Raw genomic sequence first — 16,345 nt, 5'->3', positions numbered from 1 at the left:
CTGCCTTAATAGGTAGCTGCATATGTAGGCAGTAGACAGCAAGGCGGCTCACTAGGTTTTGTAACAGAACTATTGATTCATTGTAGCTCTCTCTTGTAGTCATTCTGTCACTCTGTCGTTATGCTCCAGATCTTTTCTTAATTTTCGTGCAAATGTGACGGCCTGGTCACCTAATGCCTTGTGACAAGTCAAGAAACCTTGTTACATTAATCATTGCAGGATGTGCTCTCTATCACCCACACTGTCCGGATAGTTTCCTCAGAGATCTGTCCAAAAACCCCTTACCTAACCATTTTTAAAAAAAAAACATGAAATATTTCTAAGCCAAATATGGATGTCCTGAATGAAAGACGAGGTGTGGTATTAATTTAGTATTATAATCTGCTTAAGCAAAAAGGCAATTTTTGACACTTCCTTTCTCTTGCAGGTGACATCACTCAGAAAGGATATGAGAAGAAGAGGTCAAAACTGCTCCGGGCGTATCTGCCACACCCTCCAGGTAACCAACTCTCACCTCTCATTTAGGGAGTCTTCGAGTGCGTTTGTACCCACAGACTTGAATTTGCACAGGTTTAAACAGCTGACTGAAACAGCAGATGGGTTTACCTTCCCTTCTCTCATTTAAACAGATCCTAAAATCCTGCGATGGGAATCTGTTTCCTGTGGGCTAATGTTCTAGGCATTAAGATCTCAACAGATGGATTTCACAGTCACTCTGTCATGCTTAAACCATCAATGACTTTTGTAGGGCATTCTAGGCTGCACACTTACATATCCGCCCTTATGCAGGCATATGGGATTTAATTGCCCATTTTATTATTTGACTGGATATCTAATTTAGAAACATTTAAAAGTGACCCAAATAAGATGTATACAATTTTTTATTTTATATGCATCATATGCATGAAAGAAGATTCAATATTTGCAAGATAAAGGTTAACAAATTAGAGTGGGTTGACAGTCTAAATGCATCCTTTAAGGCTGAAGCTCCAACAGCTCTATTTTGTCTTTTTACTCCTATGGAAATCTTATTTGGAAAGCGAGGTCATTCATAACCCGGTCTGGCTCCAGACTCAATCAGTCTATTTGCCTGCTTTTGCTTCAGTGCTGCTTTAATATGAACTGATAAGTGACTGTAGGCACCAGAATTAAGAGGCTCCTCTAAGCTCTTTTCAAGAGCTTCATAAAAGGTTCTTAGAACTTTTTTTCTCTCGTTTCACTGAACTGAAACAACCCCTTCTTATTAATATTAGTGGGGGAAAAAATCTAATGTTCAGTGTTGCTTTTCAATAAGGGATACCGTAGTTAATCACCCTGTTCACTCATTTAAGTGCACTTAAAGTAAATACTTTGCATTTAGACTATTGATAAAATGCAGAGTCACTGCTGATCAAGCTTTAGATTGCATTAGTCTTTAAAATCACGCTGACATAATTGAAATGAAGAGCTCGGTAGAGTTATTGTTTGGTGTCAAAGAACATTTAAAGAAGAGTTGAGTTAATTTCTTCTCTTTTACAATTATCCCAGACAGGTATTCACAATATACGGTATTTAGACACGTTTCATAATGTGTAAAACAAGCCTTGTCACTGATTTTTATTTTAAAGTCACCTTTTTGAAGGCAAAAGCATAAGTTCTATATCTTCAAATGTTAAGATGTTATATTTTTAGATGTATCACCCAGCCCAACCAATAAAGTTAGTGCTGCTTTTATAGTCTGGTAAGAATTTATGTAACTTTTGAAGGTCTCTTGATTTGTGCTCTGTGTGTCTGGCTGCATTGTTGATTAGCACAGCTTCTGTTGCCATAGGAACAGGCAGCCCGCATGTTCCCAGTCTGGCTCCCGGTGAAAAAAAACCCCAATGACATCATGCTCAGGCACAAAGCATGTATCGTAGACCGTGGTGTGAAGAGCAGCATGCGCCAGACTCAACTTGACGACTCCATTCCTGTGGGAACTGGTGTTATTTAACAGTGCCGTAAAGGCATGAACTTGCGTTTAACGATCAGTCGTTTACATACTGGAGCAAGGGAGCGTGGCACAGTGACTCCTCCCTCAATGTCTGTCTGATTTTGTGTGTGTGTGCGTGTCTCCTAGTTTGTAAGAGGACCAGGTTACCAGCACAGAGGAGAGATTGTCTCCGTAGCTGCCTTCGACTGAATGACAGCCGTACTTAGATGTTAACCTAATCAGTATCGATCAGTGACTGTTAACCCTCAGCTTTTTAGTAGGAGGAAGAGTGAGTGTTCATTGTTCTTGAATCAGAAAAGCACCATCACATCCTCTGCTGCATGAGCTGGTGCATGATTCTGACTTAACCTGCTGTCTCACCTTCTGTCTTATTGAATGAATAAATCCACTCACTAATATCTTCGACTATGTCAGCAAGGGGCCAAAATTGATTTCTCCGGCCTGCACGCAGAGCTCTTGGCTGGAATGCCAAAGACAACCTGGGCCGTCTCACGTGTCCGAAAATCTGCCAGGAGGAGCGGAGTGGTTCTAAGCTCTGCTCAGAATCCAAGACAACAAAGAACAACAGAACAGAACAGAGCTGGCTCATCACAAAAGAGCCGTTGAATCATAGCTGACAAATCACTGCTGTGTGTGCCTGGAATTAAATATTTTACGTATTCTCAATTAGGGCTGCACTGGCATAGACATTTTGGCAGATATGGATCATCTATATATGGCCCACATGGAATCTGCAGCCACAAAACTTGCAGAAAGCTCCACAGATTTCCACAGAATTTGAAAATGTTATTCATAAAAACAGAAAATTCTCTGTTCTGCAGTTGTTTTCTTCATAATTGGTTAAAGTCTCTGTTAGAGTCAATTCTGAGAATTGTTTCTGAATGCATTATTAAGGTTACAAATGTATTGCTGAAACACATTAAAAAGACTGTGAACTATGTAGTACTGAATATTGGAGTTAGACTGTTAAACAGTTTTTCACTAATTCTGTGTTCGGGATTCGGGAAAAGAGAAACATTTAAAATGAGCATCCATTCAGGCTGTAGCGGTATTCTACAGTTAAAATCGGACACCCCCCAGCATTTGAGGGCAGAGGATACCGCCCATTTTTAAATGATTTTGATCACTTATTTTATTTACTTGGCAGATTTTTAATAATAATAGTGGTTAATAATACTTTTTTCTGTGGTGTGACAAACTCAGAACACATAATAAATATTGCCTGTACATGGACTTTAAAAGAAAGTTATATAGGTCTGCCACTGTTAAATTATTTTGTACTTTTTGCATTGCTTTTATTTAAGTAAAATCAAGTGAAATCAAGCGTCAAAAGTTATAATGTATAGTGAAAACATGATCTATTTTGCACTTTGGTTGCCACAAAAAATTCATATTCTGTTTAAATTGGATGAAATAAGATATTATACTTCACTAAGTGGATAGTTGATATGTTTGTTTGAAAATGATCTATTTTTTTTTTTGTGTATGTGCTTTTTTAGGATTGCTTTTTGTTTTGCTTTATTTGTTTGTCTTTTTCTCTATTTTTATGAATATTATTTTATTGTTATTATTTTTTAATTGCTTGCTTGTGTTTTGTTTTCTTTGGAATTTACACACCTCCAAGCAAAATCTATCATAAAACATTATAATGTAGAAACATTAAATAACTGTTTAGCATGTATATATATTGTCATGAAAAATCATCGAAAACCATCAAACATTTAGGCTGAGACAATTATTTATTGTCCTTCTCTTGCTCTCTTTGTGTCCTTTAGGGCTGGAGGCATCCATCGCACACGAGCGCAGACCACCCATGGCGCCCTCCGCTTCACGATACCACCGTAGACGCTCCTCTGGCACCCGTGATGAACGTTACCGATCAGGTGAGTCAGCGGCAGGACTGCAGCAGGGAGTTTATTCCTGCATGGCAAAGACAGATCCCTCATGATTGTTACACTGGACTGATGGGAAATATAGCTGCCCAGAATTCCTGTACCACAATAATAGTTCTACAGCAAGTAAACGAGAAAAATTTAACAAAACAGATCAAGGAGGCTCATTCTGTAATATTTATCGCCAGTTTTCTGGGCTCATAATATCAATTTCTTTATATACCTTTGAAACTAAATCCAGATAATTTAGCTATTTATACCATATATTACTTCAAAAATGAATGTTTTATGAATATCAAAATTGTTGACACAAAAATAGGTACATTAAGAAAAAAAAATCTTTAATATTAAAATAAAAAACATTTTTAATGGAATAAATGCACTACATTTTAACAGGCTCGGTATTAAACAATGTGTAGTAAATGATGTATAGTGGTATCTCATGAACCACAAGCCAGTGGTTTGAGTCTTAACACTCAGATAGGCCCTTCAAGGTATCTTGGAGAGGTGAGGTGTCGAAGTCTCAACATCTGGCTCCCGGGGTTCCTCAGGGCTCAGTTCCTGGACCACTTCTCTTCTCTGTCTACATGGCACCACTAGGTTCTGACATTCAGAAACATGGCTTTTCATATCACTGCTATGCTGATGAAACTCAACTCTACCTCTCATTCCAACCTGATGATCCAACGATAGCTGCTCACATCTCAGCATGTCTAACAGACATTTCGTGTTGGATGACGAACCATCACCTTCACTTCAACCTGGCTAAGACAGAACTGCTTGTGGTTTCATCAGACCCATCACTTTAACAACATTTCTCCATTCAGTTAGGCTCATCAACCGTAACTCCATAAAAAACAACTAAAAACCTTGGAATTGTGATTGCAAGTTCTGCAAGTGAACAATGCATTGTTGTGCCATCTCAAAGAGGCACAAAACCACTTTCACAGACATTTTTTAATGAACTGTTCCTTCCTGGTGGAATGACCTGCCCAACTCAATCCGAGCAGCTTAGTCTGAAGCCATCTTCAAAAAATGACTAAATATGTTCCATCTATATTTGACGCTCTAACTCTAGCACAAAAACACTAGCTTTCTATCCACTTGTTTTTCTTTGTGGGTGTGTTTGTGTGTGTGTGTGAATGTGTATACACAACAACATATAGCATATAAAATGTATTTAAATCATTTAAAACCCTGTGTGTTTGGGTGGCAGATTATGGATTGTTTATCCCTGAATATGTCTCTGGATTCCTCCCTCTTGGCAAAGCAAACAAATACAGATATATAATATATGTGTGAGAGAGATTTATCTGCTATGAGCTGTACACATTAAATTTGTATCTGTCTCTGGATGTCATTTAGACAGCCACACATTCAAAATAAAGAGATGAAAGATTAAAAAATAGGGTTCAGTAGTCATGAGACGCAGCGTTTATTGAGCTTTTCGTTACGGAATGAGGTTTTATGATTTATGGTAGATATGAGGCAAGTTCTCAACAATAAATCCCCCCCCCCCCCTTTTTCTTTTGTGCTGAACAGCACATACCAGGCCTCAACGACTGTCTCACTTTAATGACAACTTGGAATCAAAATAGAAAAATTATTATTAATATTTACTTTCTTTACTTTCTTTCTACGTTCCTGCTCTTATTGCACATTTTCAGCCTCTGAAGCCACTTTCCTCTTCTTGTGATGTCATCAAAGCCACACAGTTGAGAAAAAATAGTTTTAACTAATAATATCATCAGCTCCAATCTAGGGCTGAAATTATTCCTTGAGTAACTCGATTACAAAAAATGATCGAGGCGAATTCCTCTGCCTCGAAGCCTCTTTTAATTTACTTTAAATCTCACGTCAGGTTCTTTTGCAATGATTTTTTTTATGTGACACAATGCGTTTACGTCACCCACAAAGCGGAAGGAGACAGAAGCCCTGCGTCCGAAATCGCATACTGCAAGGAGTCAGCAGTGTTTTGATTTGGGGACAAGGTAGAGATAGAGATAGAGCTGGCATACCACAACTAGGGCCCTATTACCGATTACTCGATTAATCGATTGAATTTTTGGTAGTATTCTCGAATACTAAAATATTCGATAGCTACAGCCCTACTCCAATCAAATCCCTATAGTTCAGTCAAGTTCTGCTTTATCTAAACTAGTGTTCAAAAGTTTGGGAACTTTTTAATGTCAAAAAAGAAGTGTCATATGCTCACCAAGGCTACATTCATTTAATCAAAAATACAGTAATAATAATAATAATAATATAGTGCAAAATTTTCTGCAGTTGCAACTGCAGTTTTATTGCATATATATATATATATATATATATATATATATATATATATATATATATATATATATATATATATATATATATATATATATATATATATATATTCCTGTGCTAGCAAACCTGCATTTACAGCAGCCATTATTTTAGCCTTCAGTGTCACATGATCCTTCAGAAAACACTGTAATGTGCTGATTTAGTACTTAAGAAACATTTCTTATCATCTATGTTGAAAACAGTTTGTGCTGCATAATTTTAATTTTACATTTTAATTTTTATTCTGAAAAAGACATTTACACAGCTATTGTGATTTAAATGTAATCAGCATATATTATGAATAAATCAAGGGATACACATTCTTTTTCAGTTCCTTTTAACTACATTTGGAAAGTAATTTAATCAGAATATGAGCACATTTGTATCGGATATTCTTGGATGTGTAAACATAGTCAGTGTGTTGATGGAATATGTTGTTTTGTATCTCATTAGAAAGTCCAAATAACAGCTTGGTTTATTAGAGGTCATGGGTACAATCTACAGTCACTCTCTCTCTCTCTCTCTCACAATCACACACACAAACACACACACACACACACACACACACACACACACACACACACAGACATGAGTCAGTATTGCAAGATCACAGAAGGGCTGAAGGTGGTGGCTTGGCTCTCGTCACACACTCTCACGACCATCAGCCAGAGAGACTCATCTCATCCACGTCACTGTAAACACCAGCTTGCAGGTCCTTGGCCAGTTAATACAGATTCCCTTCATTTCATTTCTTTTTTTGTTCCTCCTCAGATGTCCACACAGAAGCAGTTCAGGCAGCACTAGCCAAACACAAGGAGAGGAAGATGGCCGTTCCCATGCCGTCCAAACGACGATCTCTAGTGGTACAGACCTCTATGGATGCCTACACCCCCCCAGGTGAGCTTCACACCTGATTCTAAATCATCATTCATTTAAAGTCAACATGAAATTGAAACTAAATAGACTCTTTTTATGGTAAATCCTTAAAAGGACAGTTATGTAAAACACAAAAGAAGATATTTCGAATAATGTGTCTCTGGAAGTCAATGGTGTCCAATGTTCTCAAAAACTTTCCAATTTGACTGACATCATCTACAAGGTAGGCATGGAAAATAAGTATTTGGGCATTGTTTTAGGCTAACTTCGAATGAGAAACAGCTTTTCTAAAAGGCTTCATTGTTGAACACCCACTTTTCAAGATCTAATTAAATCATTTATTGGAAATTGTGTGAATGTTTTAATAGAAATGCATCAGAATGGTTCAAAAATCATAAAGTAGTGTGAGCTATAATTTGCAGAAAAAGTGTGTTTATTAATGTCTATGAATATATAATAATTACTATTAATTTTACATCACTATCATTATGAATTATGTATTATTCTAATAAGGAATGATTAAGAATTATAAATACCGGTAATCTAAAACTATTTCATTTAATAGTTATAAATAATTTGAAAATAACTTAAATGTACATTAATGCATTTGTATATTTTATTTAAATTGTATTTATTAATAAAAATATAAATATATTACTTTCTGACAAATATAAAATAGCTAAAATAGATACTTAAAAATTACATTAATTATTATTACATTTATTTATTTCTAATTTAAATGTATTCATTTATTTATTTATTATTTTTGCGACCCTAATAGATGCTTATGGATTCAATTATATCTCACTCTACATTTGTTTTCTTGTGGAATTGTCTAGATTATTCCAAAATACATTCATGTTGACTTTAAGTGCACTTGTCCACCTTCTGGGCTGATTGTTGAGTGGGTCTGAGTGACTCTCACTAGGCTTCTCCCCCCTCTCCTCTCTGCCCCCCCTGACAGACACCTCGTCCGGCTCGGAGGAGGAGGGCGGCCAGGGCGAGGGTACCCCCACCTCCAGCCAGGGCAGCGTCAGCATGGAGCACTGGATCAGCCGGGCCATCCACCAGGGTTCCACCACCTCCTCCTCCTCATCTTCGACGCAGAGTGGGGGCAGCGGAGCCGCCGGGCGCCTGGCTGACGTCCTGGCTCAAACACATGTTGGCAAATCAGGTAACACCCCCCCGCCAAGCTCTGCCTCCACATCTGTCCCTCAGCCAGTCACTCCCACACTTCCTGCCATGCTTCTAAATCCTGCCTCCCTCGTTTGTGGGTGCTGTCTGCACCTTCTTCTGCTCCTTATCGTATATCTGTGCTGTCGCTGAACCATTGTAGCCATCATTAACATGATTCTCCGCTAATCTCCTCTGAAATTGTGTCTATGGTAGGTGGACAGCTCAACAATAAGGATTGACCGATACCAGTTTTTGGGGCAGATGACGAAAAAAATTGCATGTGCAAATGATTTGTGATAGTCTCTGCAACTTCAGATAGAAATCATAAATCACATTAGGCATTTGTTTAGTCCAGCAAAAGTGTGTTGAATTTATAGCCATCATGGATATATAATTTGTATCGCCATGATATTCTAAAATTATAAATATAAATAATTGTAAATAAATATATAAATTTTTTTCAATTTGATATAATTATAAAAATTACCTTTCTAAAAAAGTATCAATTGTAAAAGGTCTGCTTAAAGTAATCCTGACTAGCCCATGCAGCACAGATGTTATATCTATCCATCCAGCCGATTTGAAATGTAAACGGAGAACACATCAGGAAGAGGAAAGAGTTTTAACTGCCACTTTCCCCTCCTCTACACAGAGGCCAAAGAAAGAAAGACATCTCATTTTCAAAAACCTCATGATCTCTTTGTATCCAGAGGCCTTAAAGTTGTAGACCGTGGCGAAGTGATGAACTCGGGTGTTTTAATAGAGCTATGATGTTATGTAGGTGTGCCCTCTGGAGCAGTTTAATGTCTGAAGAAAGGAATTCATCTCTCTCACACTGTCCTGTTACCTCTCTCCCTTCATATTCCTTTTTATTTCCCTTCATGATTTGGTTCTACCTCAGTTTCCCTTTCCTGTATTAACCTGTATTTTCGAATCACTCTATCCTCTTTTCCTTCCACCATTTTGTTTCTTCTTAAGGACATTTTACACGGTGCACTAAAGGTGCAAAGATTTATGTTTTTACCAGCACTATTCCATATACAAAAGCTGGCAAATGCTGCCTGCTACTGCTTTAGTGCAGTTCTAGTGAGTAAAAAAATACTGTATCTAGAGCTGGGCGATATATCTAACGATATGATCATGCGCATCTAATCAGTAAAGCTACTTCCGTGATCACCGCTAAAATCGCCATCACCTGCTTACAATTGGAGTGGCATTTAATAGACAGAGCCGTAGATCGCTGACAAGCTACGCAATATCGCGTTCATTATCATAGATGAATCACCTTCGATAATGAGCGCGATATTGCGTAGCTTGTCAGCGATCTACGGCTCTGACTATTAAATGCCACTCCAATTGTAAGCAGGTGATGGCGATGGTGATCACGGAAGTAGCTTTACTGATTAGATGCACATGATCATATCGTTAGATATATCGCCCAGCCCTAACTGTATCTCAGAATGAAGCGGTTACTGTAAATGATATTCTTTGTTGCTAATATGTTATAGATAATTAAACTATCCTGCTAAAACTTTATTTATTTTTTTACAACTTTTTTTTTAAGGCCGTTCACACCAAGACTGATAACTATAATGATAGCTATATGAGAATTCTCACCAATGGACAGTAACATTATGTTTGTTTTAAGTGCATATTGAATCTAGTCTCCCTTTAAATGCTTGAACTCTTTACAGTCAGATGAATTCTTATTGGCTGTCAATGTGTTTATCATTCATCTGCTTAAAAAAAAAAAAAATTCTGAAAGTGGTTCCAACGATCTGGAAAGTTATCGTTATAGTTGTGACATGGAATGCCCTACTCCCATAGAATGATTATCACATTTTTGAGATATAGTTATCATTACAGTTATCATCCTTGGTGTGAACGGGACTTTAATCTGATCTAGCTGGTTTACCAGACTGGCCAAGCTGGGTTTAGCTGGTTAAACTAGTCTCACCAGCTGAAAAGAGCCTAAAATCCATCTAAAGAGACCAGCTGTGGACCACCAACATCTGTTTTTGTTCAGCAGAAAACAAAATAACAATTGTTTCTCCATAAAGTAGCTAACCTTGAATAGAAATTAACGTGATTGGTGGGCAGACATGTGCTGTGTCTGAAAACACACATTCTTTTACTCATTCACATTGTGTGGGCCGCAGAGAGCGATTTCGGCACATCAACTCAGAAAGTGACTAAAAACATAAGCTAAATGAAGTTTGATTGGTTCTAAAGTAAAGAGACACAAAATCTTCTGACTGGTCAATGACACATCAAAGCTTTCAGTGCCGCCTCCATTCTGCCAGCTTGGAAACAAACTTGGAACTCGTGGTTACCGTGTAAAAGATCCTTTTGATTCTCTCCCTCACTTCCTTTTTGTCCTCCCACATGATAATGTTGTGGCACCATCTAAAAGCAGACAACCAACCTCGAGAGAGTCGGTCATGTTCGGAGCTCTCAGTAACACAGCAAGGATAGTTAATGTATTTTTGAGACATTACCACAAACACATTGGATCTTCTTCAAGTGCTTTCCAGGTTGTTGCTTTTGTCCCGTTTTCCCATATTTGTCTCGTACCGTTGAGAGAAACATGGCAGTGTGGGTAGTCCTTTAGGAATCATTCCCACCTCCTCCGTTCCCCCTTCCCTTTCCATGATATCCAGAGTCCTAAGAACTCTTTTGGGAACATGGCACGGTCCATGCTCGGCTCATCAGCACCCGTCCCTCCTGCCCATCCATGCCTGTGGTCAGTGGGGAAGTGGACAGCTCTAAGGTTCTGGTTCTCCCCCTTCCTCCCTTCCCTATCCAGGGCCGATCTCTCACCTCTCGTTGAAGAGGAAAACTATGCTCGGCATAGCAGAGAATGGAAACTCGCTGCGGCGCTCCTGTGAGTTTGGATCAGATCTTCTCTGGCCGCCGCCCTTGGAGTCGGATGGTCAGTATATGTCCCCCAATGCACACACACTTCCCCAATCATCCGATCATCTAGAACATCTCTGTGTCTTCCGTGTAGTTCTCTCTGGAGTCTAGGGGACAACGGGTCCTCAGTGTGTTTGTGTTTGGAGTTGCGTGCTGTGAATTTTATGACCTGATGCGTCTGAACGTCAGTTATGCTGTGTATGTACGAATAAGTGAGCCCAACTCTCTGACAACAGTTATGAGACACTGTTAGTGCTGTTGTATTCGAGATTTGGTCTGTCTGGGAGTAGTGACTGTGTACCTTGTGTTTTTTCTTAATATGTATTTTTTTAATTCAATTATAAAGTGTGAAATGCTGTTTTCAGGCTTTCAGTCTGCTTTTAGATGTCCATTCTTTGTCTAGTTGTGCTTATCGTTGTTGTTCATTCCTGACCTTGTGTTTTCTGTAAGAATAGTTCACTTAAAATTTTGAATTCTGTCATTATTTAACCTTCATGTCTTTCTGAACCAATTTGCCTTTCTTTCTTCCTTGGAAGACAAAATGAGAAATTGAAAATGAAATTAGTCAATGCAAATCATACACAATATTCCAAGTCTTCTGAAGTCATTTAATTTGTGTGACACACAGACTGATATTATGTAGTTTTTCCACTAAAAACCATACAAAAACCATATCGCTCACTTTAATAGTACAGAAAAAAGCAGCTTAGACATTCTGCAAACTGTTATATGTTATGCGTGGTATACAGGTTAGGACAACATTCTGTAAATAAATGTAAATAATGGCAGAATAATATTTTGTGTGCACTATTGCTTTAACTGTTAGTGTGTTGTCACTATCTATGTATTTATCTGTTAAATTTGCATGATTATTTGTTTTAATGTTGTGAATTGCATTGACATTTTAAATGTTTACTGTTTTACAGTGTATAAAACAGGCAAATATTGACTACTATTCAAAGGTTTTGGGTCAGTTTTATTTTTTAAGAAAGTAATACTTTAATTTAATGCATGCTTTTTTTATTAAAAGTGACAATACATATATTTTATGTTACAACAGATTTCTATTTCATATAAATTGTTCTTTTGAACATTCTATTAATCAAAGAAGTTTGGAAAAATGTTTAAGGGGCTCCACATAAAATATTAAGCAGCAGAACTGTTTTTAATATTGCTAATAATAAGATTTGAGCAACATATTAGAATGATTTCTGAAGGATCTTGTGACACTGAAGATTGGAGTAATGATGCTGAAAATTCAGCTTTGCCATCACACAAATACATTTTTAAAATATATCGAAATACAATTATTTTTTTATTGCAAAAAATATTTCAGCATGTTACTGTTCTTTACTCTCTGTTTGATCAATTAAATTCTGCATGGGTGAGCATAAGAGAATTCTTTCAAAAACATAAAAATTCAGACCCCAAGCTTTTGAATGGTTGTGTTGTTTGATAAAAATATATTTATAGGCTATGTTTTGAAAAGTAATTGAATCTAAGCTGTTTACATTTTACGATAATGTTAACTGGAAATTTACTGTAATATTTCTCATCAGTCCCTCCAGACTAGAAGGGTTGTGTTTGTCTGGGGTTTTCTTTTCTCAGTGACGCAGATTTACCAGCAGGTTCCCTCACGTGACACAAGACGTCATTTTATTTGTCCTCCTACAAGCACCTCTGGGCTTTGAGGAAACTCCTGTTGCAGCACATTAGTGTCTGTGTCACTGAAGAGCAGGGGGGTGAAGAGAGAGTTTGGATGTGGGTTATTTTCAGCCTGTTATGTAAGGGCTCTAGCTGCTGGGTGTTTTCTCGTACACTCATCACTGATGATAGAGGCAGGAGACGAGGCAAGGAGGCCAGTAATGAAGAAGGAGATGAGGTGGATTACAAGGCAGGACGGTCGAGTATGAGGCAGGGAGAGAGTCAGAAGACAGAAGATAAGGGCTGGAGATCGGTTTCCAATTTTCGAGTCACAAAGCTCTCATGGCAACTTGATTTATTTCTGATTTTGTTTGATTCAGATTAATTTGGTTACATTTATTATTATTTTTTTTTTATATATGTTTCAGGCCAGTAACTTGTATTTTTGAACGATTCTTTAGAAGAACTGGCTCAGAAGAGTTATTTGCTTCAGGAATCGGGCCCCATGCCCTGCGGTATGTTATTGATTCAAGAGTCATTTGTTCATGAATCAAACCGCACCGGTCAAACTGTATGTGTTTGATTCACTAAAACCCACCAGCTCATAAAATGATTTGTCCCTGAATCAGGACACATAGGTCATGCTGTTTTGGATTCACTAAAAAGAAAGACTCACAAGATTCATTTTGTTTGAGAATTGAGTCACATGTTGCATTGAATGTTTTTGATTTGCCCCAAAACAACCAGTTCTTAAGAGTCTTATTAACAGGCTGATTTCAGTTTTTGTTTTTGATTAATTAAAAAAAAAAATTGGCACATAAGAGACGTTTCTTTTGGAATCAGACTACACTGTTCGTGCTATATGTTTTGATTCACTAAAAAGCTGCACTGGTAGTCATGTCAGTCCTTCAAGAGATGAGTGAGAGTAGAAGAAGTGCTGATGGTGGGTGAAAGCCAAGTCCAGGGGTCGTGCCCTTCCTTAGTCATGTTCTCTATCACAGTCTCCTTATGTGCTTGGCACAAGAGTCATCTCTCTCACTCACGTTCATTCTGTCGCCACTGGTGACAGCTTGACTTATCTCTCCCAGATACAGTGGGTATAGAAAAGAATCACTCCCCTTTAAAATAATCACATTTTGTTGTTTTGCAGCATTAAAGATGGACACAGTTTTTGTTTTATCCAGTTTTATTTATTTAGTACAGTTTATAACATCCAAGTGAAAGATATAACACCAACATGTCGGGGAAAAAAATGTGAATAACTGAATTGGAAAAAGGATCACCCCTTGTGTCAGTATTTTGTTGAACCACCTTTTGCTTTAAATACAGCCTTTAGTCTGTTGGGATATGCCTGTACTAACTTTGCATATCTAGACTTTGCAATATTTGCCCACTCTTGCAGAACTGCTCAGTTAAATTTGATGGTAAATTTGTGGACTGCAGTCTTCAAGTCATCGGCAGATTTTCAATGGGCTTTTATTTCTGGGCTCTGACTAGGCCATGCAAGGACATTCACCTTTGTGCACTGTGTGCTCAGTTTTGCTGTGTGCTTTGGGTCTTTGTCATGTTGGAAGATAAACATTTTTGCTATTTACAACTTTCTGGCAGAGGGCAGCATGCTTTACAACTCAAGAATCTGATGATATTTTGCCGTATCCATTTTTCCTTCTACTTTCCTTCTAAGTGCTCCAGTCCCTGCTGCAGAGAAACACCCCCATAACAGGATATTACCACCATATCGTTTGATGTTTAGGCCGAATAAATACATTTTAGTCTCATCTTTCTTTGAGTAGTGGCTTTTTTCTTGCAACCCTCCCATTCAAGCCACATTTGTGGAGAACTTGTGATATTTTTGTCACATGCACACAATGACCACACTTTGTCATAAATTCCTAAAACTGCTTCAGCGTTATAGGCCTCTTGGTCACCTCTCTGGCCAGTTTCTTCCTGGCTCTTTCATCCAGTTTGGAAGGTCTGTGTTGTACCAAATGACCTTCCACTTCTTAATAGACTTCACTGTGCTCTGAGACATTGATAAAGCCTTTTACAAAAAATTATGTCTTTCTACAACTTTATCCCAGAGATCTTTTGACAGTGCCTTGCCACCCATAGTTGATTGTTTGCATCAATTGCACTACCAAGGCCTGAATCGCTCCAGGAAAGCTCTTTTTATGCTGAGCTAACCACATTGATCACAGCTGATGACAGTGGAAAGTCAAATGGCTTTGTGTGCCATTGTGTGCCTGATTGAGTTTACAAGTCATTTTTAGGAAGGGGTGATCCTTTTTCCAACTCAGTGATTCTGTTTAAAAAAAACCTGACATTTATATCTTTTTTGCTTTGATATTATAAGTTCCACTAATAGTAAATACAGCTGGATAAAACAAAAACTGTGTCCATCTTTATTTCAGACTGCAAAGCAACAAAATGTGATTATATTAAAGTGGGTGATTCTTTTCTATACCCACTGTGTATGACAAATTCTTCAATTTATATTTATACATGATAATACTATATATATTTATTTATTTATGAAGTCAGAAACAAACGGAGTTGTGGTGAAATAGAGCTATAAATTAACTGTGTCTCTCTACTGAAATGAACTGAAATACACAACTCTATTTAGTTATGATATTAATGTATCATATCAGTCAGATACAAACTCAGGGTCTGTGTAAAACTTTATTACACTGAAAACTATCTATGCTAAACTAAAACTAAGCTAAAAGCCTCGGACTGTGGTGTTCTTGATCACAGTGGATATTTCTGTTAGGGCCATTTTGGATGTTTTATGGTGAAGGAATAATAGCGTTGCCTCATTGGCATTCTCCTCATTGTCTTTGTCGAAATTACACATGGCCTGTTATTTCTCTCTGAATAGCTCGATTGGAGTATTGGATATTATGGAAGGAAACTTGTGACACTTTATGAGCTTTTAGTGAAAGGCTCACCCTTTGACATCTGCCTGTTGAAATCATACATAAAAGGTCAATTACATTTATTTACTCAACATTAGACCAGACAAACTGTAGGGATATCATATTGGTGTTATGTGGTGGCTAAGGGCACTGAATGTGAAAGAAACAGTTCAGAAGCGAGCGGAGGGGAATGAGAAAGATGCCACAGACAGCTGGGAATTTATGATCGGAAGGGGAGGGTGAGCAGCAAAAGAGAAGCCCAGCAGACTTACCGGCAGGAAGTTAAAGGGAGTGTATTTAAAGGTGACATATCATGAAAATATGACTTTTCCCCAGTGCATCTACCAACCAAGGAAAGGTGAAAAAGATTAACCCAGTAACTTTGTTTTGGTAAGCCTTTTCTGCTCCTGTAGTGATGTTGCAAAGGGATCTCATTATAATATTACCTCCCCTTAATCTGTAAGTTTCCACCCATGGCGCCATCATTTGATTTCACAAGCAACAACGGTGTACCAGTTCTAATGCCATGGTTTGTTTAAAACATGCTAACTGTTCTGCCTTTGGCTACACAGACGAGCACAGAACACTATTTAGAGTCCCAGTCTCAGGGCAGACAACAGAGC

General features: G+C 37.9%; 1 protein-coding gene across 13 annotated transcripts in view; it reads left to right on the top strand.

Annotated features, from left to right (window-relative positions):
- LOC127946537 (disco-interacting protein 2 homolog C) overlaps nt 1-16,345 on the top strand; it is a 99,020-nt gene that overhangs the window by 49,097 nt on the left and 33,578 nt on the right. For 4 of the 13 annotated variants that reach the window (XM_052543173.1, XM_052543169.1, XM_052543170.1 and 1 more), the window contains exons 2-6: nt 428-499; nt 3,748-3,855; nt 6,964-7,089; nt 7,997-8,242; nt 11,051-11,176. In XM_052543173.1, coding sequence (XP_052399133.1) covers nt 428-499; nt 3,748-3,855; nt 6,964-7,089; nt 7,997-8,242; nt 11,051-11,176 — 678 coding nt within the window. The remainder of the gene's footprint in view (nt 1-427; nt 500-3,747; nt 3,856-6,963; nt 7,090-7,996; nt 8,243-11,050; nt 11,177-16,345) is intronic. The other 9 variants (XM_052543181.1, XM_052543180.1, XM_052543171.1 and 6 more) reach the window with 3 other exon arrangements.

This window comes from Carassius gibelio, chromosome A24, assembly GCF_023724105.1.
Source record: "Carassius gibelio isolate Cgi1373 ecotype wild population from Czech Republic chromosome A24, carGib1.2-hapl.c, whole genome shotgun sequence".
Lineage (NCBI taxonomy): Eukaryota > Metazoa > Chordata > Actinopteri > Cypriniformes > Cyprinidae > Carassius > Carassius gibelio.
The sequence above is the reverse complement of the archived record's forward strand: the minus strand, read 5'-3'. Positions and strand labels throughout refer to the sequence as shown.